Here is a 22,673-nt window from a genome sequence, read left to right on the forward strand (position 1 = left end):
AATGCAACAAGTGCTGGTGTGCGAGGCAGATAATGTGCATGTTAAACAGTGGCACTTGCCTCACACCTCCAATCATTCTTCCTTCCCCCCCGCCCAAAAAAAAGAATTAACGAAAGAAGAGATAAAATAATATGGGGAAAAAACACTTTTTTAGAAGCATATTTATCAATGGATAAAAGTTAAAACTCACCATTTGATAAATATGCTTCTAAAAATCCCATAGGAATAAATAGAATGTGGGTGAGTTTTTATGTACTAAGCTTTAAACTTACAATTTGATAAATGTGCTGTATGTTCAAATGTCTCTTATGACCTGCACAATCTCACTGCAATAATGAACATGCAGATATACTGTTATAACTTACCGGTCAGTGAACGGAGCAGTTTCGGCCTCCTCTGCAATCCACTGTATAATGAAACTGAGACAACCCCCTATTGTGAGAAAAACACTTTTGGTTTTATATACAAACATGATAAAAAAATGCACCCAGCAGCAATAAAGTTTTGGGACAGTTTAGCTTTGGAAAGATGCTGGGAGTTGCAGTCCTACACAGCTGGAATGCCAGAGGTGACCTGTTACTGCTGTAGAGTTATTGAATAAGACAGGAATAGCCAGCCAGGGACTCAGCTGCAGTTTATATATTCCCACTAAACACATTGTGCCGGGACTTTTCTCTCCTGTTTTAAATAGGACAAAACGTGTATAAATCATTGATATTTGCCTTTCTTTGAGCTGACAAGTGTGTTGCTGTGCTGCCATCTAGTGCCTAAAACAATGTTTCTTTAACTTTTCCAGTGGGTCAGCGACTTCATTGGCATCAAATTATCTGTAAAAGTGTTGATGTTCAAATAAACACACTGACAGTTAATAATGTTAACTTTATTGTATACATTTAATAAAGAAACATGATTTTATATACTGAAATATATGTATTTCTTCTGTTATATGTAAAGAGCAGCTGTTTGCATTAGTCAAGGCAGAAAAAAATGAAAACTATAAATACCCGGTTTCCATTAGGGCCCTCCGGCTTGTTCAGATTAACACGAAGGCTCTGATGTCTCCTAATGAGAATTTCTTTGGCCTGTTCTGCACCAGTATCTCCAGATAAAGTGTGCCTACTGTATGCTGGCGTCTGAACAAAACATAACACAGCGTTAGAGCCCCTGTAATCATTGGTGGGCCCAGGGCAGATCCCATTAGTGGGTTCCTTTCTGCAGTCCCCAATAATGTGAGTGGCATATCCCTGCTTAATAAACCCACATATTTGTAATGCTACAGTAGAATAAGCATGTATACGGCCTGTCTTCTAGGAAATCCAGATTTTATCAATAATAATGAGACCAAACTGAACATCCAAAGGTCTTTTATTAAAGTATATATTTTATTACTCAGTAATAGTTTCTTAAAATACACGTGTATGCATGTGTGTGCATTTCTGAGAATACTTTAGCCCTATGTGGCCTGCAAGCATGGTGCACTCAGGGGGAATAAGGCAGAGGGCAGTTCAATAAAGGCTTCCTGTTTATAGTTTGTGCCATGTGGTGGTTGTGACCCTGCCAGGATAGACTGCACTATAATATAAAAAGAAATCTAAAATATAGAAAAGCAAGGATAGTGTTGTAGAGGTCATTCTAGTGATTAAAATGAAGGGATCTGTCATTTTGGGCATATGCTGCATTTAAAAGTCATTACAGTTTAAAGAATGTATGGTGCCCCCCCCTTGTACTGGTGCAGTCTGTGGAAGTGCCCCTTTTCCTATTCATACCGGCCTTGTTAAAACTATTGTTGCAGCCCAATATCACGTTCTGTGCTGTTCACACAGCAATAGTTGGTGAAATGACCAAGTCAAATAGAAATGTATCACAGAAAAATATCTGTAAAAATGATTTTACTGTTTGGGAGTTTTCTTTTCACTCTGCTGCCAAAATACTCCCTGCAAGTAAAACATTGTTATTGATTGTCTACACCATTATTCAACAGAAACATTTATCTATAAAAAGTACGTGCCAAATCTCAGGTCACCTATGACTATGCTATATCCCAGAATCCTAGGTTTATTGATACAGAGTTCAGCTTATTAACTTCTCCAAAGGCCATCTTTTGATAAATATGTCTGTTGATAATATGTCTATTTTTTTAACAGAGTAGGCATTTTGCTTTGTGTCAGAGTTTTTCTTATTTTTTATCAGCTTATAAAGTCTCAGATCATAACCTCTGTGAGGACCAAACTTTCCCAGACAAAAGTGTTAAAGATGTAACTGTCATACTGATACTACATGGATTGGATTATATATTGCCAAACATTATCGAGTGTTCTGTATTTAATACACTAAGCAGAATGTCATAACTTTTGCTCTGATTTTTTTTGTCTTGGGGGATAAGCTTTGGTACTTGAATTCCAACATATATATACATAAAGCTAATATGCTGTTCTGCTGTTTGGGAATTAATTAGGCACACCTTTAAGGATGTGAGGGCAAGGTACAAACTGCAAAATACAGGCACAAAAGACTACTTTTCTCAATACTGTGCCTGGTCCTTTGGAAGTGTAGCTGTACCTTGCTCAGGAGACACAAGGAATGTGTGCCAATGGGCACAAAACATAAGTGCTGCGCTTTACGACTTAAGAAAATGAGCTCTATCCAAACTCTATTTTAGGTTTCTTTTTTTTTTTTAATGCTTCACATATTAACAAACATTAATGAATTTCTCAGTGAAAACTTTGAGGCACATTTACTAATTCTCGAATCCGAATCCCAAATGGGAAAAAAACGGATTGGAAACGAAAATTTTGCGATTTTTTTCGTTGCCGTTGCGATTGTTTCGTATTTGTCGTGACTTTTTTGGCGCCGTTGCGACTTTATCGTATTCGTCGACGAAAAAGTTGCGGAAAATATACAATAAAGTCATAACAGCAACGAAAAAGTCGCAAAAATACCGATCATTACGAAAAAAACGCATTTGGACATTCGTGGATTAGTAAATGTGCCCCTTTGTGTGCATTTAACATTTATACCCCTTTCGGATTACTGTACATAGAGCTCCCAAGCTCGCTTTTCCCCTTGTAAAAAAAAAAAAAAGTTAATTTTAGGCCATGAAATGTTGATATGCTGATATGTCTCATACTTGCCATAGTGACAGGAAACAATATATAAATCCATTGGCAAGCAAGATTCAGTTCTTACCGCCTTCCTTATGCTGTACAGATTCCTTTCTAAAATGTTCTGTATATCATCCAGCTGGTGTGCAGGAATCTGTTTCTTGGCAGTAGCACACTTATAGCGTTTACTGCTGTGAATGGAACAAAACAAATAATTAGCTTGTTTTCCACTAACAAGTTCTTTACTTTTAATCTTCCCTCTGCTGAAGTAAGAGTAATATGCTCTGGAATCTCCCTGCTGTTACTAAATCTATATCAGAAATATCCAAATTAAAGAATAATTTCTATATATGTTTTGTTTCATAAATAATAACCCACTGCTATATTCATTTTTCATTTAGTATAGGCATGGGATCCATTATCCGTGGATCTGGGGTTTCCCGGAGAAGGGATCTTTCTATAATTTGGATCTCCGTACCTCAGGTCTGCTAAAAATGATTTACACATTAAATAAACCCAATAGGATTGTTTTGTCACCAATGTGGATTCATGCAGCTTAGTTACCATTAAATATAAGTACTGTTTTATTATTATAGAGAAATTGTTCTTAAAAATTATTTGCTTTTAATGGACTCTATGGGATATGGCCTTCCTGTAGCTCAGAGCTTTATGGATAATGTGTTCCTCGATAAGGGATTCCATACCTGTACAATTCATTTGCGTATTTTATTTCATTCAGATTAATTACATGATGTGACATTGGGTTGATAAATAAGTGTCAAACAGTCACTGATATTTATAAGTATAAGGATCCCTTCCCAGTCTAATGTAATACCTTTACTAAATACAATCTCATATCAAGAGAATTATATTTAAAGTGAAATTTACTTATCGTAAAAACAGGAGTTGTTAATTGTTTTTGTAATTGTCGGAATTGTAATGTGATTTCCGGATACATTTTTTTACTTATCATATTAACCTTAATTTTTTAGAAAAACGTGGTTGCAAGTCTGACTCATTAGTACTGGGGCAACAATTTCTTAATCACAATAAATATCACCAGTAAGCAAATAAAAAATGGCACAGTGCAAATGCTATTCTTGCTTCTGTGTGGTGTCAGGTCACACTGCAGGAATTTAACAGAGTTATACAGATCACCAATAGCTTTTATATTATCTAGTATTTTCTGTACTTTCCAGTTAGATATACAGTATATAGTTTTGTATTTTGTGTTACTTACCCTTTAGCAGAGATTTGGGAGATATCCGATAGCTGCCCGGCCTCTGCTAGCTCAATGGCATGCTTTTTCTCCAGCTTTTCATAGAGGAGCACAATGCTGGATTTTGTTTGATTGTCTCGAAGCAGAATCTTTCTCAGGTATTTATTGTTGAAGTACTCAAACCTGGAGAGGGGAAAGCAAAAAATTACTTACAGATATTTTATAAACCTCCCTCTAACGGGGAATGCTATTCAGTATGGTAAATATAATGATAATACAGTATATCTCCATTTAGAGATAAATTACAATAAATTACTATAAATGTAAAGAGGGAAAACCACTCAATAGCTGTAGAAGTGAGACTGATTGCATTCGGTGTAATATTCCTGGGTGCCACATATTATTTCTGGTAATCAATTAAGTTGCTTTACTCTAGCGTTATCAGTAAAAAGCAATACAATTTTCAGCAAAGGGGGTAATTTATCAGCATTCGAGTTCGATTTTTTTTCACAATTGCACTAAAAAACTCAAATTTATGGTTCAAAAACTCAAATGCTTGGTATTTAAGTGCAAAAAATCAGAAAACTGGAATGTAAAACTTTGCAATCTAAAAGCTTGCGAGTTTCTATAGAAGTCGCCCTAGGCAAAGTCAAGCCATATTTTCATTTTTCAACAAAAAACACAAAAATGAGCCCATAGACCTACGGATAGCCACTGGGGCCACCAAAAAAAAAAAATCTGTTGAATAATGACTTTTAAAAGTCTTAATTATAAATTTAAAAGTCATAATTATGAGAATAAAAGTCATAATTTCTACTTTTTAACATCATAATTATGAGATTAAAAATCATAATTTCGACTTTTGAAATTCATAATTCAACAGATTTTATTTTTTTATTTTTTTTTTATTTTTAGTGCTCTTCCGTATAGACCATATAACAAAAAAGGAAGAAAAGAAAAATACCCAGTTGGGGAAATAGAACAGAAAAGCTCATAGAGTGAGTGGGCAGTGAAGGGAATATCAAAAGGATAATAGTACAGTGATTGGATTACAGATCGGTGGTGCTATATAAATATGTAATAATAATAACACAATAAAACTATAACCCTAATTTCCATTTTTTGAAAAAAATGAAAATTCACATGAAAACTCCCTGGGAATCTATTTAGTAATTTGAAATTAACTTGGCAAGTACGTTTTTGTGATGATTTAGTATAAGAACATAAACTTTCATTGTTTGACAATATGGTGGAAGATGGTAATTAAAAAAAGAGTGCTCTGTCGCACACATCCTCATCCACATCCACATCCTCACCTGCATGGCTGTACATTTTCTGGGTTTTGTTTTTTTTTTGTTCTTTCTGCTCCTGGACATCCATGGGTCTACACTGTCTGCTGCCCTGGTCACTTCAAAACAAATTAGCCAGGAAATGTAGATAATTCTAATGTTGCTGTTCTCTGCCAGCAAGTTTTTATAGGGCTGCTATGTGTTCTGTAAGTTGGTCCCACAACCAAATGATTGGTTTAGCCCATTTGGCCCTCCACGTCAGTGGCCAAATAAGAACCTAAAAAGTAAATCTTAGCATGAATGGCCAGCTGAATTTCTTTGGAGATCCAATAGGCTGAATATTCTTTAACAATTCATGTCTGCTACCTCCCCTAAGCTGTAGACCTGGGGCTTGTGCACGCAGACCCCCAATCATATTGGTGTGTTTTACCTCAACTACTGTGTATATTGGATCTTCCATTGTGCATTGCTATCTATAACTACGGGGGGAACACAAACTCTGGTGACCTTCGTTAAAGTTATCAGCACCATGTAATGCTGCAATACCGTCGGTATGGTCCCAGTGAACCGCAATGCAAAATATTGGGATAGAGTGGTACATGGGTGTGCCCCACTTAGCAAAAGCTTCTGTAAACCTCAGAAACCAACTGCTTAATTATACATACAGTGTCTCACTTCCTAGATTGCTCATTGTGCCCAAAATGTTTTCTTTTTATTCTTCTAGAATGTAGATTGTATTCTTTTACTATTTTAAGTCAAACCTGTCATTTATTTTGCATTGCATGTACTGTTTGCAATATCCTATCTTTATTGTGATGTTGGAGCTTAATAAATAATTGGTAAGGCAAAGATATCATTTTTTCAAGGATCAAAAATGATTTTGCTCTCCAGTTAAAGCCACATAGCCCCTTGAAACAGCTGGTGCTACTTAAAGGGCACTGTTCCAGCACTGAGATGACTCATGGGTCTTTTATATATTTTCAGAAAGAAAAAACATACTTATCTTTCCAGTAATACTGCCCCCAGTGACCACAAACATCTTCTATACCAGTCACAAGATGATCCAAAAACTGCAACAAAGGGATGAGTGATGGGCTTAATGAACGCTAGTACATTTCTCAGAGAATAATACAGTTCTGAGAAATTTTGTTTTGTTTAAATGGTTCAGTCTGCTATTAATGGTGCAGCTGTTAAAGACATGTAACAGGGCGCCAAGTGAGGTTGTGAAAATTTTACTGCAATATGGGAAAATTAACCCTTTAGCTTATACCACAATTACAGGGTGACTCTTTGACTTGACATCTTAATAATGAATAAACTGCAGGTCCACAAAGGTCCTGTCGATAAACTCAGAAACAAGTTTCATAGTCAATTATGCAAGTCATAGTCACGTGTGCAGCTTCACCCCAATTCTTGAGTAGTCAGTAACATAAATGAAACAGCACCACAAAATCCCTGCATGTCTAACTTTATCATATGTCCACCTTTCTGGGTCTCTCCTTCACTCAGGGGGCCCACTGGCAAGTGCTACTGGGGTATTAACCCCCTTTCTTCCTCCTTAGCGGAGCCTCAGCTACTTAACAGAAGCTGCGCTACCACTAAATGGCCTATCCAACATAACTGTAGGCTGAGGTAATGGTCCTTAGGCATCCCCAATTGCCGTTTTATCAGCCAAAAAGACTAGAGTGCACTACACAATGCCTTATATAAACTTCCAATCCGAATGGACCTTCCTCCTGATTGACACTGAGGGACCATCTTTTTCCATAACCTTGTACTAAAAGGGGATCCCCTGCCTTATACTGCCATCTAGTGATTAAACAATTAATAACCAAATATTAAAATAAAATATTAAACCCTTCTTACCTGTTTAATATGGCAACATCCTGGTTGCTAACTACAAATGTACAGCTACACTTAAAGGGGCTGTATACCCCTCTTTTACAAACATGAAGTAGCTTTAGTTTCCCTGTTTGCCCTGTTTAACTTAAGAAAAAACAACAACTTAAGATTTTTTGTGTTTAAAGCAATAGGAAAAGGGGATGTTCAGCAAGCTGTACTCAGTGAATTCATGTTGAAATGGGGGTATACTCCTCTTTTAAACGATATTAAGGGACATTAGCGGTCATGTAAAAGGGTAAGAAACTGGAGGTTCCAAAGCTCTTGTTCTGCTGCTAATTATAACAATCCAAACAATGTCAGGAAGTGCATGTATTTGAAAAAAAGACCCAAGCCCATCAAATTTAATCCTAACTAAGCTTTCTACAAGATGACAAACAGCAGAATTCATATCAGGAAATGTCAGTTTAGGCTTGTGGAAAATATACTTTCAATTGGCTATAAGTAGGTTCTTTAGAATTATTTACTATGTATAATTTACTCACTATCCAAATACTGCAGAATATTTTTGTGTATATTTATTTATTTGTTAATTCATTTGCCCAGATAATTTGTAGACCCTCTACCAACATTACACATATCACTGATCCTCAACCTCAACAGATTTACTTAAAAAAAATCTAAATTCTTCTTTCACCAATAGGAAAGTAAACTGTGAGTATATAGCTGAGGAATGGTGGTTGTAGTTCCAAGAAGTATATCAGAATTTTCTTTAAATTGTTTGTCTTTTATCATTTTGCTTTTGTTTATTTTTAAGCACAGTTTACGTGTAGGGAGAACCACTTAAAGGGTTTCTTAATTCATTAAAAGGTGCAGTATATACCTATAATACTCAAGAGTTATGAATAAATAATAAATGATACCCTTATAAAGTGATGTCATCAGTTATAATCAGTGCTTTGTGATGTAATTTTTGTCACATGACTCACTGAAAATTGTGTATTGTAATAAATACATAAATAATGCACCCCCTCCATGCATTATCCTTATATTTTACAATATAAGAACCAAAGAAAGTTGGAAACGTAAAGTAGTTCCCATTTAGCTCAAGGAAAAATGTATGGTCATCCTAAGTCCTATTAACTGAACTCATGAGTTGAACGAGGTGTTATACTGGGAATCCAGTGGTCACTGAATGTATAAAATGTTCTTAGGTTATTTCCAATGTACCCTAAACAGACATGTTCAAGTTACCACTGTTTATAATCTGATTCAGCCCATGTTTATGGCCTCTAAACAGCATCAGATTGCTTTCAAAAGCTCCTGTCACTCATAGTTTTGTCAGAATGAATGGCTTACACAGCCACTATCACATGAACAGAAGGGTCTCACAAGGGCAGTTGGTCAGTTGAAGTTATGTTAAATAGCATGTCTATGTGCTTAAGCTCTTTGGAGTCATTTTATTCTTTTTAACCCCAATTGCCAGTTTTGTCCTTGAATATATGTACACCCCAAAGCACTTTTTATGTCCTGTTCATAATACTCTACACCACCCACAAACATACATATGAATTCATTCAATGTTGTACACATGTGTATAAACCTTTCTAATCTTTTCAGATTACTGGACATGACAAGCTTGAAAGTGTGAAATATAATAAATGAACTATTCCAATTAGACACAAGCCGTGGGTCAGTAGTTTAATGGCTGGAATTTCACACCTGAAAAATTTGCCTTTTTTATTTATCAGACATGGAACCATGCACAGCTGCAACATAGGAAGGGAGTATTTCTGCTTTGTGAGGTGTAGCAACCATACCCATGTCATTGCCACAGAATGAAATATACCCTAATAGGTGGCAGGGAGATCTTATAGTGATGTGCTGTAGATCTGATCAAAATGAAAATGTAGCTCACACACTCACATGCAATACATTTCATTGCAACTTACCCTTATGTGAACCTGCTCACTCACAGTAGAGATATTTCTGTTGCTCTTCTTTACATCCAGTAATTCTACCAATGGGCGTATTGTCATTCCCTGAGCAAACAAAGGAAAACTAGCCCAGTATGAGGGTAGGAGATTTACTTTTAGACATCATCTTTATTGTTTGAAAAAGTGGTTTTCATGGAAATGTAGAACTTACATTCAATAAATGTTAATTACTCTTTTTATAGGAGAGAATTCTCTATATAGAAAACTTCTGCTTATACAATACTGTGTTCACCATTCTGAAATGTATTGTTATAAAAGAAAAAGCTACAAAAATAGAATGAAACTAGAAAAAAAGGATAAGAAAGATAAAAACATATATTATGTCAAAATAAAATGACTATTTTTTTAAACAAAATTGCAGTTAACATGTGTAGGATACAAAGTGCGACTTTTATATAAAAACATTAGCAAGATATATATGTATATAAGTGACATTTTGCCTTTTTCAGCTCAAGGATTACTGCATATCTAACTGAAGCAGTAATGGCTATGTTTTTGCATGATGTTCTACTTTTGTTCTTGTATCATTATGGCATAATGCTAATTAATGCAAATTGATTGATTTTGCTTACATCCACTTAAGAAAACTTTACAGGCTGCTACATATAGGGAGAGCTTTATAAACGTTCGAGATTTTTTTCTCAATTCAGGTTTTTTAGCATTAAAACTCTGAAAATTTGAATTATGGTTTAAAAACTTGAATGTCTGATATTTAGGGGGTGATTTATCAATGTTCAAATTTGGGGGGCTTTTTTATTTGAGATTTTTTTAGTGCTACAACTCTCACAATTTGGATTATGGTCTAAAAACTCGAATTTCTTTATTAAGGTAAAACATCGGAAAACTCAAATGTAAAACATCGGCTCTAAAAGCTTGAGAGTTCATGCAGAAGCCAATAAAAGTTGTCCTAAGCAAAGTCAAGTTTGTAAACGTTCAAATTTGATATATTCGATTTTTTTATTCAAACAAGTTTTCCTTATTAATAAATAATCAAGCATTTGAAGTGCAGGTTTTTTCGAATTATAAAACCAATTTCAAATTCACAAACTAGAAAATTGATAAATATGCCCATTATTAAGTGCAAAAAACCCCAAAAACTCAAATATAAAACTTTGGCATCTAAAAGCTTGCGAGTTTAAAGTGTAAAAGAGAAGCAGACAGAAAGAGAGAGAGAGATAGATAAACAGAAAAAAAGATAGATAGATAGATAGATAGAGAGAGACAGACAGACAGACAGACAGACAGACAGATAGATAGATAGATAGATAGATAGATAGATAGGTAGATAGATAGGTAGATAGATTGATAGATAGATAGATAGATAGATAGATAGATAGATAGATAGATAGATAGATAGATAGATTATAGATAGGTAGATAGATAGATTATAGATAGATGATAGATAGATGATAGATATATAGATAGATAGATAGATAGATAGATAGATAGATAGATAGATAGATAGATAGATAGATAGATAGACAGACAGACAGACATAGAATCTTAGACCAAATAAATTCATTTTTTTAAATTTGTTGAATAAAAAAATGATGGGCAGAAAACATTCGATTACCTTAGCTTAAAGAAGATTTTTCTAGTTAGAAACTAAATTCAAACACTTAATTGTATATTTCCAACAAACTCCCTTTCAGTGCAATTGTTTTATTGAAATGTCCCAATGCAAATGGTTGGTTAAGATACATGCCCACAGGATTTTTCCCTTGACGCAGTACATGTAGATTGTGAATTACCTCACCATTTAGATGTGGAGCTGCACAAAAAGCCTGCTTTATTCCTAAAAATGCCCTTTATGAAGCTGAAACAGAAGGCAGCCACTCGCTCACAGAAACTTTTGTTGAAAGTATTCTGGCTCAGCATGACCACACCTGCCATGTGGACTGGTCTTTTCAATTCCACACTATATTTGCATCTTAAAACATGCCAGTCTGAAACCTTTCCAGTGCCCAAAAGCCTCTCTGACTCAGCCAAAGATGCAGTATTTGCTCAATTATTGTCTTGAACTTAGAATCATACCCATTACCCTGAAAATATACATGTGGATTAGACCATGTAATTTTCTAAATGCTAAAGTTCCATGTACTGCTGAAACTGTTCTCCTTTAAATGATCTGTACAATGTGTGCACTTATTTGTAATGTGTTCTCATGGACTAGGGATTTATATAATGTTTTACTCAGCAGAATACCCACAAAAGATTTGCTTGAATAACAACCCAATCCAATAACTGAATACAAACTCTTATTTTAAATGAGGACCCCCCCCCCCCAAAATTTGAAGTCTTTTTTATGCCACGCAACTTTCTAAACTGAAATCCTGCAAAAAGTACTGAACAGTGAATGAAATTCTGAATTTTGTGCATCTCTATCATTATCTGATAGAAATAACACAGTCCAGCTAGTTCTTCTTTCCAGATTCAAAGTCATTCTTCTTAAAGAGCAGGTACTTCTCCCAGCTTACTACACATTGCACTATAATAATTATGCCCCTTGGTGATAAACGGGCACCTACTCTGAGGGAGATCCAGAGGCAATAAGTGTTTCCCCCACTTGTCACTTACCCCATTTGTGAGTAACAATGCAAGCAACAGGCCAAACCAAAAACTCAATAAATAATAGATAACTGTTTTTCTAGTTAAAAAACACCATGTGTAGCAATACAATAAAATCTACTGACCTGGACAAACACTGTAAAGAGGATCACAACTGTAGTTGCTGTGATAAAGAGTTGCTTTTTGGGAAATTCAGGAAGTAAAAACACAAGGGAGAAGCATATAGCACCTCTAAGACCTCCGTAGGCAATAATGAACTGGTCCTTTTTGGTGATAGAGTTTAAGCAGAACTTGTTTAAAACAAATGTCAGGACGATGACCCCTAAAAAGACAGCTTATATTACAGTGGCTGTCAAAGTTAAAAGAGAACTCAAATACTTGAATACAATTTTAATTTACTAATATTATTTACTTATACTACATTTATATATTAGTAATATTATGTATTAGTATTTTTGAAAATACTAATACTTATAATAAGGATGAGATTCACTCATAGATAGATCTAAGCGTTATGGTACTTGGCTCTGCAGAATCTTTGGGCAGGTTTGACCACAGAACGACTCTTATGGATTAAGTTAAAGGGAAATGTTTAATCATTGCACAGGAATACAATGGTTCGTGCATGTCCAGTGGCAGGTTATGAGCCAAATGATGTAGTTAATGTAATCAGCTGTTCATTAGGTAATGTCACTAGCCATCATATCATATAAACTGGGGGGTAAATTGGCCACTGGGTAGATACATACAATTCCAAACTGGACCAAGCTTACTTGGTCCCCCCTATTCTTGTACCAGGGTTTTGTAGACCAGAGCTCAGGGTGGGACTGGGGGTTCAGGGCCCACCGGGGCTGCCGCTCCAGGGGCCCCACACCCTCAAGGTGCCCCCACCGGCTGCAACCCCCGCTGCGCACCCCTAAAGCCCCGCAGGGGCCCCAGCCCAATGTCCTCCCCTGAGCACATGTACAGTAAGTGAAATGCGTCCGGGTAGGACACCAGTGGCTGGGGGAGCTGCAACAGGGTCGGGTCTGGGCCGTTGGTATTTTCCCGGTGTCCCGGTGGTCCGGTCTGACCTTGCCAGAGCTCATACTTTCCTCTAAGCAAAACAGTAAAAGCTACTTAAGGCATCACTACCCTCTTAATTCACGCAAATATTTGTGCAGACAAAGGTGAACAGGCACTGTAATAATCAGTTAATATGTGTCACCATAATATGTATTTCATTCATTCTTTTTACTCCACATGAAGTCTGTTTGTGAATATTTATAAACCTTAATACTTCTGTGAATCCAGCAAGCAGAGCTCTTATTAAAATGCACCCGGCCCTGTTTCAGCAGGGAACGCCACTTTTTACAAGTGTACGACACAACATGACACTGATTCTTTTCATCGTTTAAATTATAGACAAGCTTGATTTTACAGTTTACCCGCTTTCAAAACTTATTATTAAGCCCTCTAAATTTATATCAGATCATTATTTTAGCATTTATAAATTGTAAATGAAATATGTTATCATTTATTAATAAAAAAAACGGTTCCTTAATTGTAACACTGGCCGCAGGGGGCATGTTTCCTGCAATCACTATCATTTTCTGAAGACAAATCCACTAGAAAATAATGCACTTAGTGGAATGTATTATGCAGTGCTTGATTCAAATACAATTTATTAATCAGATCATTTTTTTCATGAAATGCTCCCTGTGAACTGAGTTATGATTTTTTAACTTCAACCGAGTATGTAAAACACTTACTGAAACTCCGAAAGCACATGAAATAAGTTTATATATATTCATTGGCACCTATCTTTCCATCTAAATGCCTGTTTGTCTATGCCCATGTCTATAGACATTGTAGAAACTTGTTGCACTTCTAGATACTATAATATACATGTTTCACTCTGATTAGCTGTTTTAAGGGATGAGCAAGGTTTCTATTTTAATTATAACTTTTCTTTCTCAAACAGAGTATGAACTTCTCATCAGATACAGTGAGACTTTTTATTGAAAAATCATTTATGATAAATATATTACCAATGGACACTTGCCATAGTTAATGACGTTGCACACCCCTAGACAGTTGTTGGCACTCTTTTATGCTACTATTCAGTGATTTTTTAAAAAGTTCAAAAATTTATTTTATTTCTAGAATTTGCAACAGGAAAAGTCATGACAGTAAAAAGATGTAGGGGCACTGAGACAGAATAAAATGAGTATAATTACCAAAAGCTCTCCACGATATACAGAAGACTAGAGTTAGGGAAATGAAAGGCCAATTCCATTCATGGTTGTCTCCTATAGTGGACACTCCAAGGAAAATGAAGATCAGAGTTTCACTTACGCTGCTCCACATCTTCATGAAGTATTTAACAGTAGTATAGGACTTCTGGGAGATATTGGATTCTACATAGCGTTTCATGCTCATAGAACATGCTATAATGCTGAAAATTAAAACGGTCACAGCTGTTAATAAAATAGAGTTAATAACTTTAAGTAAGAAATAAAAAAATTGGATTACATGACAATAGCACAATTTTCTTTAAAATGTAGTTAATTGAACAATATCTAGAAAAGTCCTGTTTCTACAACTACCATCTGTATTGCTCTGTATAACTCTGTCTGTCTATTTCAGTTACGTATCAAACACATCAAAAAAGAGATGACTGAATGCATGCATCCACCTCCGATGTGCACATTACTTCACAAACCAAAATATATGACCTGGGATAATAATACAATAATACAAAAATGGCAAGTTGCATTGCAAGGCTGGAAAATGTATTATCTGTTTTAGACTGGTTGTGGGAACAAGCATCAAAGTTATGGCTTATGTATACCTATTACTCCAATGTTTCCATTATACATTATATAATATTACCTATCTCTTTGTGAGGGCACTTTGATTTTAAGATAAGAGGGTCACCATGGTTAATACTTTGGCATAGTGGGCAAATTAAAGGCTTTTTAGACACCAAACTATTTTAAAATGATTTATTCAATAATATGGTTTTATGTGTATGGTTAGAGCCATTTTCATGCAATGGGGTAAGACTAGCTTGCCAGGAGCCCCACTGTAAATGGGGGTTATAAATGCATCACAACTGATATTTATTAGTTCCTCCCTCTAATGTGATGTTAATTACTACATTAAAGGGCTGAAATGGGTTGATGCTTATATTCCAAAAAACACAATAACAGCTGTTTTTTTGTTTGGCATAGTGTTCCCAAATATTAAGTTAGTAGTTCACAAGATTCAGGAATTGAGATTTGTAGATTATGGATAAATAACGTGACATCCAATCTGTTTATAGAGTCTTTCTACTTCTGCCTAATTGTGTAATGCATACGCTTTTAAGGGTGAAGTGCTTTACACAAGATAGGTGAGTAGTTTCAATGTGAAAGAACTGAAACACTTTGGTAATTATTGGTTTCTCTGTCTGAAGCTACAAACTAATATTCCCAATGAAAGCCAAGAAATCCATAGATTTGGCTCCAGCTTTAACCTTTACACTTTTGGGAAAGGCAAATAAAAGCCTCCAAAAAATGCACTAGCTTTCTGTAGAGCTATTCCTGTTTTGGTTGGTGCTTGACACACTCAGCAGCAGTTCTTCTTAATTTCTATTTTTCTTAACAATGGAAATGGTATTATGACTTTTTCTTTTCACTTTATATTATTTTTTTACCAGGAAATGAAAAGTATGTCTTGGCATGTCCTTCTTAAAATACTTACGCCACAATACCGGACAAATGGAACATCTCCGCAGTAAGATAGCAGAGGTAACTGTATAAGAAAACAAACAGTGGCTCAATGACGCGGATATTCTCTGTAAATCTTGTGGTTAAGGCAGCCACAAATCCAAATGCCAGACCAAACAGCACTCCTCCAATGCCAACTATGAAAAAAGCCCCAATACCAACAAGGATGTCCATAAGCTGAATCTCTGCCATTTTATCAAAGGCTTCAAAGAGCTTATACAACACCTGAAGGAAAGAGCATTTGCTTAGAATACATTCAGCTGCTCAGTGACCTTTTACAGCTCATCATTTTGGTACATGAGATGGCACAACATTTACTGCACTTGCTATTTGCTCTATAAAAATCAAATTGTACATACAAAAATACATTATATCGTCCAGTAAATCAGTATCATATTAACTTTGACAAAGTGCTCGTTCTGAATATTAACCTTAATGAAAGTTTCACATGCAAGGCCATTTTATTACACAAAATAAGTTCTGCCTGGTTCGCCTGGTTACTTTAAATATAAGCCATTTTCCTATATTAGAATTCAACCGGTTCCTTGAGAATTTGCAAATTATTGTGTGCGCCCTCTTATTAGTCTTGGTGGAACACTTTAACAGACTGTTGCCTGTCCTCTGTAACACTATATGTATATTGCAAGATAATAATAATCCTTCATATTACAAGTTCCAAATAAAGGCAGATTAATGATAAATAGTGCCGTTACACTTGCTACTCAGGGCTCATTTATGAAGACTGGGCAAATTAGGAGGTAGGCAGTAACCCATAGCAACCAATGAGTGATTGACTTTTTTAAGCTAGCTGCAGGTAAAATAATGGATGCAAAAATTTGATTGTTGCCATGGGTTACTGCCCAAGAGCAAGTTGATAAATGCCCCCTAACAGGGGATGTTTCTAACTTTTTCTGGGCCTTGTCTGTATTTATCCCTATCTTTCTGTGACATTATAAACTGTACTGTTTTTTACATAGAAGCTTTGCTGACATTTTGGCATTGGCGAGTTTTTTTGAGAGACTTCTGCAAAAATTCACCATGGAAAAATTTGTCACGCATCAAAAAAAGTCGCGGTTGCGTCAAATTGGCCGCAATCGCATCAAAATAGGCGTGCCCGCGTCAAAATACCCATGGTCACGTCAAACAATAAAAAACCATGCAGGCGACAAAAAAGTCACACGACAAACACGTTCCGCAGATTTTTTGCCGTTTTGAGAATTTTACAGCAAGCTAAAATGGGACAGATTCACTCATCACTACTGATAAGCATTCATCCAATCAAGCCTGAAGGGAATCTAGCAGTGTACAGAGGTATATTTCACTGAATTCAGTCAATAAATGATCTAACCATTATAAAGCACTTAACCAGCACATGAGGTTTTTTATAGCATTAGATGTGCCAAGGCAACCTTGTCCAAAGCTGCTCTACACTTTGATTTACAAAAAGGTTAATTTCCTAAACAAAGTGGTAAGGTGTAAAGTGCAAAAAAAAGGGTGGGGCAAAACACTCTTTGGCCCCTTATCTTATAGGTTAATGCTTGCATTTAGCAGCATATCACCCCTGCCTAAGGTGGGGATTAGGTACACCTTAGTGCCACCTTGACACCTTGGGTAGGGTGTTTATCACAGAAAGTCACTATTGATAGTTTTAGGGGATATATGGGAAACATAGGATTGGTGAAATACATTGGACTAATATGCATTGGAAAATATTGATGAATGTGATTTGGGGATAGTGCCTCTGAAATTTTGTTGAGTGCAGTCCATTGTGTGGAAGGTTAATCACTTCTGAGCAGTAACATTCCATAACACATAGCAACTGGGTATATATGTATCTGTTTTTCACAATTTGGGAACTCCCTTATATAAGGTAATATATAAATACTAGTGTTATGCTGCCAAACAGTTCACAAATCAAAGAAGAGATTTGTTTAAAGAGATCTCAATGAGCCTCTCAATCAATGGCTGGGATTATGGCTGGACACAGAAATCTGTACTGTAGCCACGCTCTAAATGCTTTCAGAATGGCATTGGTTATATAAATGCTATAATGTCTAAAAATATATATTTTAGTTCTAGCAGTATAGACAATTACAGAATTAACAATTACTGACACAACTTTATTCTGTTTCTGCTCACACTATGCTCATTTTATTTTACCATTTGTCTTGCATTGTAGTGCTAAGATCTTCCAAATGCATATCTACTGCCCCCAGAGATACACATATATATTTGTTGTTTTAATGAAAGGTGCTACACTTTGCGGGGCAATCTGTAGAAGCTATGAAACAATTCTGATTACATTTTTATATATTCATTTGCTTAACTACATACCTCAGCTGCTTTTAAACTTCTTTAATCTATCTTGCTTGTTTAATTTCTATCATCTATCATACATTAGGGTCATTAGGCTCATTTACAACCTCAAATTGCAAGGTGCAATTGCAGATGACAGGGGGTATAATGTATAAAATTTGCAGGAGTACAACTGTGCTTGCAGTCATAAATGACCCCCCTATTGAAATGGTATTGGAAATTCATTTAACAATAGCATATTTATGGATATTATGGATAGAATATGTTGAAAACATAATTAATAATTCATATAGGCCTAATCAATAAAAGCCTGTATGCATGAAAATAGAAAGAGAAAGTGTATACACAATCCTGCCATCAGGCTCCTCTCTGCACAACTCCCATCAGTGCTGTTCACTCTTATTATGCTGAACTTTAAGATGTAAAACTAAAGGACTCTGCAGGGCCGGAACTAGGGGTAGGCAGAAGAGGCCGCTGCCTAGGGCGCAACGATTGGGGGGCGCCAGGTAGCAGCCTCTCCTGCCTACCCCTAGTACAGTTTGCGTTGCGCCGCTTCGTATCGTGCATCACACACCTCGCAGCGCCCCCCCTGTGCTCGAACTGCACATGTGTGTTAAAACACACGGGGGGGGGTTCCAATGTAGCGGTGCAGGGGCGAGGTAGCCAAACAAGTTGCCTAGGGCGCCCGGTCGCATCGGCCCGCCCCTGGGACTCTGTATTGACCTTCCACTCCTAATGTTAATTCAATTGGCATTGCAATTAAACTCAGGTTCGATACAGGTTCTGCACTGTAAATTAAAGTCTGTATTAGCATGCTTAATGAAATGTGTCTCTAAGCTGAGACAGAGGAGAGAGCGGAATAGTGCCTTTCAAGGTTATTAAAATTAATCATGAATTAATAAAACATAGACAAATAAACCTAATAAAATAATGATAGAAACATTTCTGAACAAAAATATTATTGGCCTTACCACAGTAACAGCATCATTTAAAAGGGATTCTCCAAACACCAGGATATAAAGCCTTTCATTTACATGGATTTCTTCAAACACTGATAAAACTGCCACTGGGTCCACAGCTGCAATTAGACTTCCAAACCAAAGGTTGTGAAGAAGTGAAATATTCTGAAGTCCAAAAACATTCACCTGACAAATGCCATAAAGAGAGATACCAATTCCCAATACATTCCATAGGGTACCTACTATGGCATACCAGAGAATAGGACCAATATTCTCAAAAAATGGCCTACTTGGCATAAAATATCCTGCATCAAGAACAATTGGGGGCAGTAAATAGAGGAAAAAAATATCACTGTTCATCACTGGAACATATTTATCCTTCACACCATAAATAATTGCCCCCATGATGAGTCCCACAATTATCAAGATACAACTCTCCGGTATCACTGATGGTAACTTGTAGGAGAGATGAAAGCCTAGTTGGGGAAAAGAGATTATTTTGACAATAGTTCTTTATAACCACATTTTTGGTTTTATAACTATGCATATGTGCAGAAAAATTATGAGCAATAGTTGCCCATTTTCCCTCGTATACATATGTAATATGGTCAACATGTTATATGTATAGAATCTCAGCATAGCCAAAGAGAAATAAGAAGGCTATCCTCAGTCCAGTACTACACCTGATCTCATCGAATCAAAAGCTTGCACTGATTCATAAAGGTTTATGCCGCTTTGGAATGTGCCTATAGCAGGATGTGACTGACCGCATCAGGCAGTGGACACTGTTGCTTGTTTTTAATATATTTTAGTAAAGACTCCATATTCCCTAGTCTTCTAAGAGCCAGTTGAGTTTGCTTACATAACCTAGAGGTGGATTTATGTGCCATTCCATTCTTTAAGAGCCACTGTACCCTCAACCTTCTTTTCTGATTATGAAAACCTAGGAAGTTGGCCCTGCTATGGATAGATTATTTTACAGCCCTGTTTGGCTAACTATCCCCCCTGTTTGCTTGGAGCTGCTACAATGGCTTGTTTGGCCCCATGTTAGTAGATTCCAGCAATATATTAGGGCTATGGGAGATGACAAAGCTAAAACTGCAAGATGAGCCAGTAAAACCCTCAGAGTAGCTTTGGGAAAAAGCAAGAAGGAAATTATGATTAATTCACTTCTTAATATTTCCATTAGACAAACACAATGGGAAAATAAATATATAAATGGTAAGAACAACATGAAACCCCTGTGGAAGCCCACATCTATCTAGCGTGGTGCTGTCATAATCACGAGAGGCAAATTCATCTGGGACCTGTGTCCTGATCTCCATCAGGAGAGAGCTGTATATTGCAGTACTTAATCCAATCAATATTTTGTTTTTATTGCTGGGCGATGTTGTAATTCTCTTGTTCATGTCTGTGTTATGAATTATTTATACTGATATTAAATTCTTCTCTTTTTGAGATATGCACTTATATCTAATGAAAAACAGAAAAGCAAGTTTCCAATGTGTTTCTATTGTATAATCAATAATTCATGACAAAGTACATTGTGTGATGGCAAGTGTACATAGCATTCATTATTGTATCAGGAACTTTAAGCTGCCCAAATCTGTCTCCCTGCTGAAAACAACACATTTTTTAGCGGCTGTGATTGTTACCATATTTATTTATTTATATTACCTCTTTTTTTAAGGAACTGTAAATTGGTGCTTCTAATAATCTTATTTGTAGTTCTTTCAACTTTCCCTTTGCTTAACCCATGCATTCTAACCGTAATTGTAAAGATTTTATTTTTATAACCAACTTTTGAAAAAAATATTATTCATTAAAGGAACAGTAACACCAAAAAAAATAATAGTGTTTTAAAGTAATTTTAATATACTATACTGTTGCCCTGTACTGGTAAAACCAATATGTTTGATTCAGAAACACTACTATGGGACTACTGTACTACTGTATGGGACTACTGTATGGGACCTGTTATCCATAATGTTTGGGACCTGGGGTTTTCCAGATAAGGGTCTTTTTCCATAATTTCAATCTCTATACTTTAAGTCTACTTGAAAAATGTATAATATTAATTAAACCCAAAAGGATTATTTTTCTTCTAATAAGGATTTATTGTATCTCAGTTAAGATCATGTACAAGGTACTGTTTTATTATTACAGGGAAATTATTTTTAAAATTTAGAATTTTTTTGATTAAAATGGCTTCTACGGGAGATGGCCTTCTCGTAATTCGACATTTTCTGGATAAGAGGTTTCCGAATAATGGATCCTATACTTGTAGTTTATATAAACAAGCCACTGTGTAGACACGGAGGCAATTGAAATCGCAAGGGCTAAATGGCACATGTTAAATAGAGGATAACAGATAACACCATTATATTCTACAGAGCCTTTTCTCCTTTGAATTGCTGCTCCCATAGCTAAACACCAGCTTATTTATATAAACAATAGTAGTGTTCCTGAAGGAAACAGACCAGTTCTACCAGTGCAGGGCAACACTGCATTATATTTTCATTACTTTAAAACACTTTTATTTGTTATTGTTCCTTTAATGATGTTTTGCCTATCAGTGCCACTTGGACTCTGCAACACTTGGCTATATTTGTTTGAATGCAGAATAATTGCACAAAAGCTGCCTTCCCTTCTTTAGAGTCAATAACCATATCATTTAAATTGTTACAATTTATTTTCTTCCTTACTGTAATAATAAAACAGTACTTTTGATTTTTGATTTTTGTAATTAGGAGATCTAAATTACAGAAATAATCCCTTATCCAGGTTCCAATCATTCCAGATAACAGATCCTATACAATAAAAATACAATAAAGTTTACCAGTACATATGCCATTTTCTGTAAATTATTCCATGTTCACTCCTAGTCTATTTAACCAATATTCGGCCCAATAGTATTAGCAAACCATGACAAAATGGTTATAAACCATAAAAACAACTGATTATAAATAAACTGTGCTAGAAAAATTACATTTTCAAATGGCTAAACCATTAACTACTATTAATTTTAATAAAAGCCCTCTATTATTTTACTCATTTTAACCCCTAGAAAACCAGAAAAAAAGAATATTTTACTACAGCCGCTTACCTATTTTAGCTAATGAAGCTAGCATTATCCACAATGTGATTTCAAATGGAATTCTGACATGATAATAACCCATTGAGAATATTTTCAGCCTAGATGATACATTGCTTTCACGCTGATCTCCAGAGGCCAGCTCCAACCCAAAGTCATTTGGGATTAATATACTGATGTTTTTAGGAATTTGGACTTGTTTTTGATTTCCTGTGACAAAGGATGCACAGATGCATTGAAGTTGCAAGTAGTAAATGCCCAGAATCCACAGGTATGGTACCATCTTCATGTTGCTGCTGCAGTGCTAGGGTGAGGTCTGGGCTATGCTGAGATATCAAGCTTTCTGTTATGAAGAGACAGAGAAGCTCAGTTATCTCCTCTGGGATAATTACTGGAATTTGGAATATGGAGGAAGTGTTAAGTTGAAGAAACAAGGCTAATGTAATGCTGCAATGGTCAAGAAATCTACTTAGCAATTCAGCAAACATCCATTATAGGCTCATTAAGAATGTGAAACACTCTTAAGGTCAATTACACTC

The 22,673-nt window shown here is 35.8% G+C and overlaps 1 protein-coding gene across 1 annotated transcript; it reads right to left on the reverse strand.

Moving 5' to 3' along the window:
- Positions 1-962: 962 nt before the first annotated feature.
- slc9a2l (solute carrier family 9 member A2 like) lies at positions 963-22,459 on the reverse strand. Its single transcript, XM_031892163.1, has 11 exons — positions 22,147-22,459; positions 19,053-19,516; positions 15,740-15,990; positions 14,233-14,450; positions 12,139-12,335; positions 9,401-9,490; positions 6,609-6,679; positions 4,342-4,503; positions 3,337-3,361; positions 3,187-3,261; positions 963-1,133 (listed from the first exon to the last, which is right to left on the reverse strand). Exons 1-11 carry the CDS (start codon positions 22,421-22,423, stop codon positions 969-971), a joined length of 1,995 nt encoding a protein of 664 aa, XP_031748023.1. The 5' UTR covers positions 22,424-22,459; the 3' UTR covers positions 963-968.
- Between the last annotated feature and the right edge of the window lie 214 nt (positions 22,460-22,673).

The sequence above is a fragment of the Xenopus tropicalis genome, chromosome 8 (genome assembly GCF_000004195.4).
Source record: "Xenopus tropicalis strain Nigerian chromosome 8, UCB_Xtro_10.0, whole genome shotgun sequence".
NCBI lineage: Eukaryota > Metazoa > Chordata > Amphibia > Anura > Pipidae > Xenopus > Xenopus tropicalis.

Coding starts and splice junctions, on each gene's coding strand:
- slc9a2l (XM_031892163.1), bottom strand. CDS start 22,423: ATGAAGATGGTACCATACCTGTGGATTCTGGGCATTTACTACTTGCAA. Junction 19,517..22,146: donor AGCTTCATTAGCTAAAATAG/GTAAGCGGCTGT, acceptor TTCCCCAACTAG/GCTTTCATCTCTCCTACAAG. Junction 3,262..3,336: donor AGATTAAAAGTAAAGAACTT/GTTAGTGGAAAA, acceptor GCTACTGCCAAG/AAACAGATTCCTGCACACCA.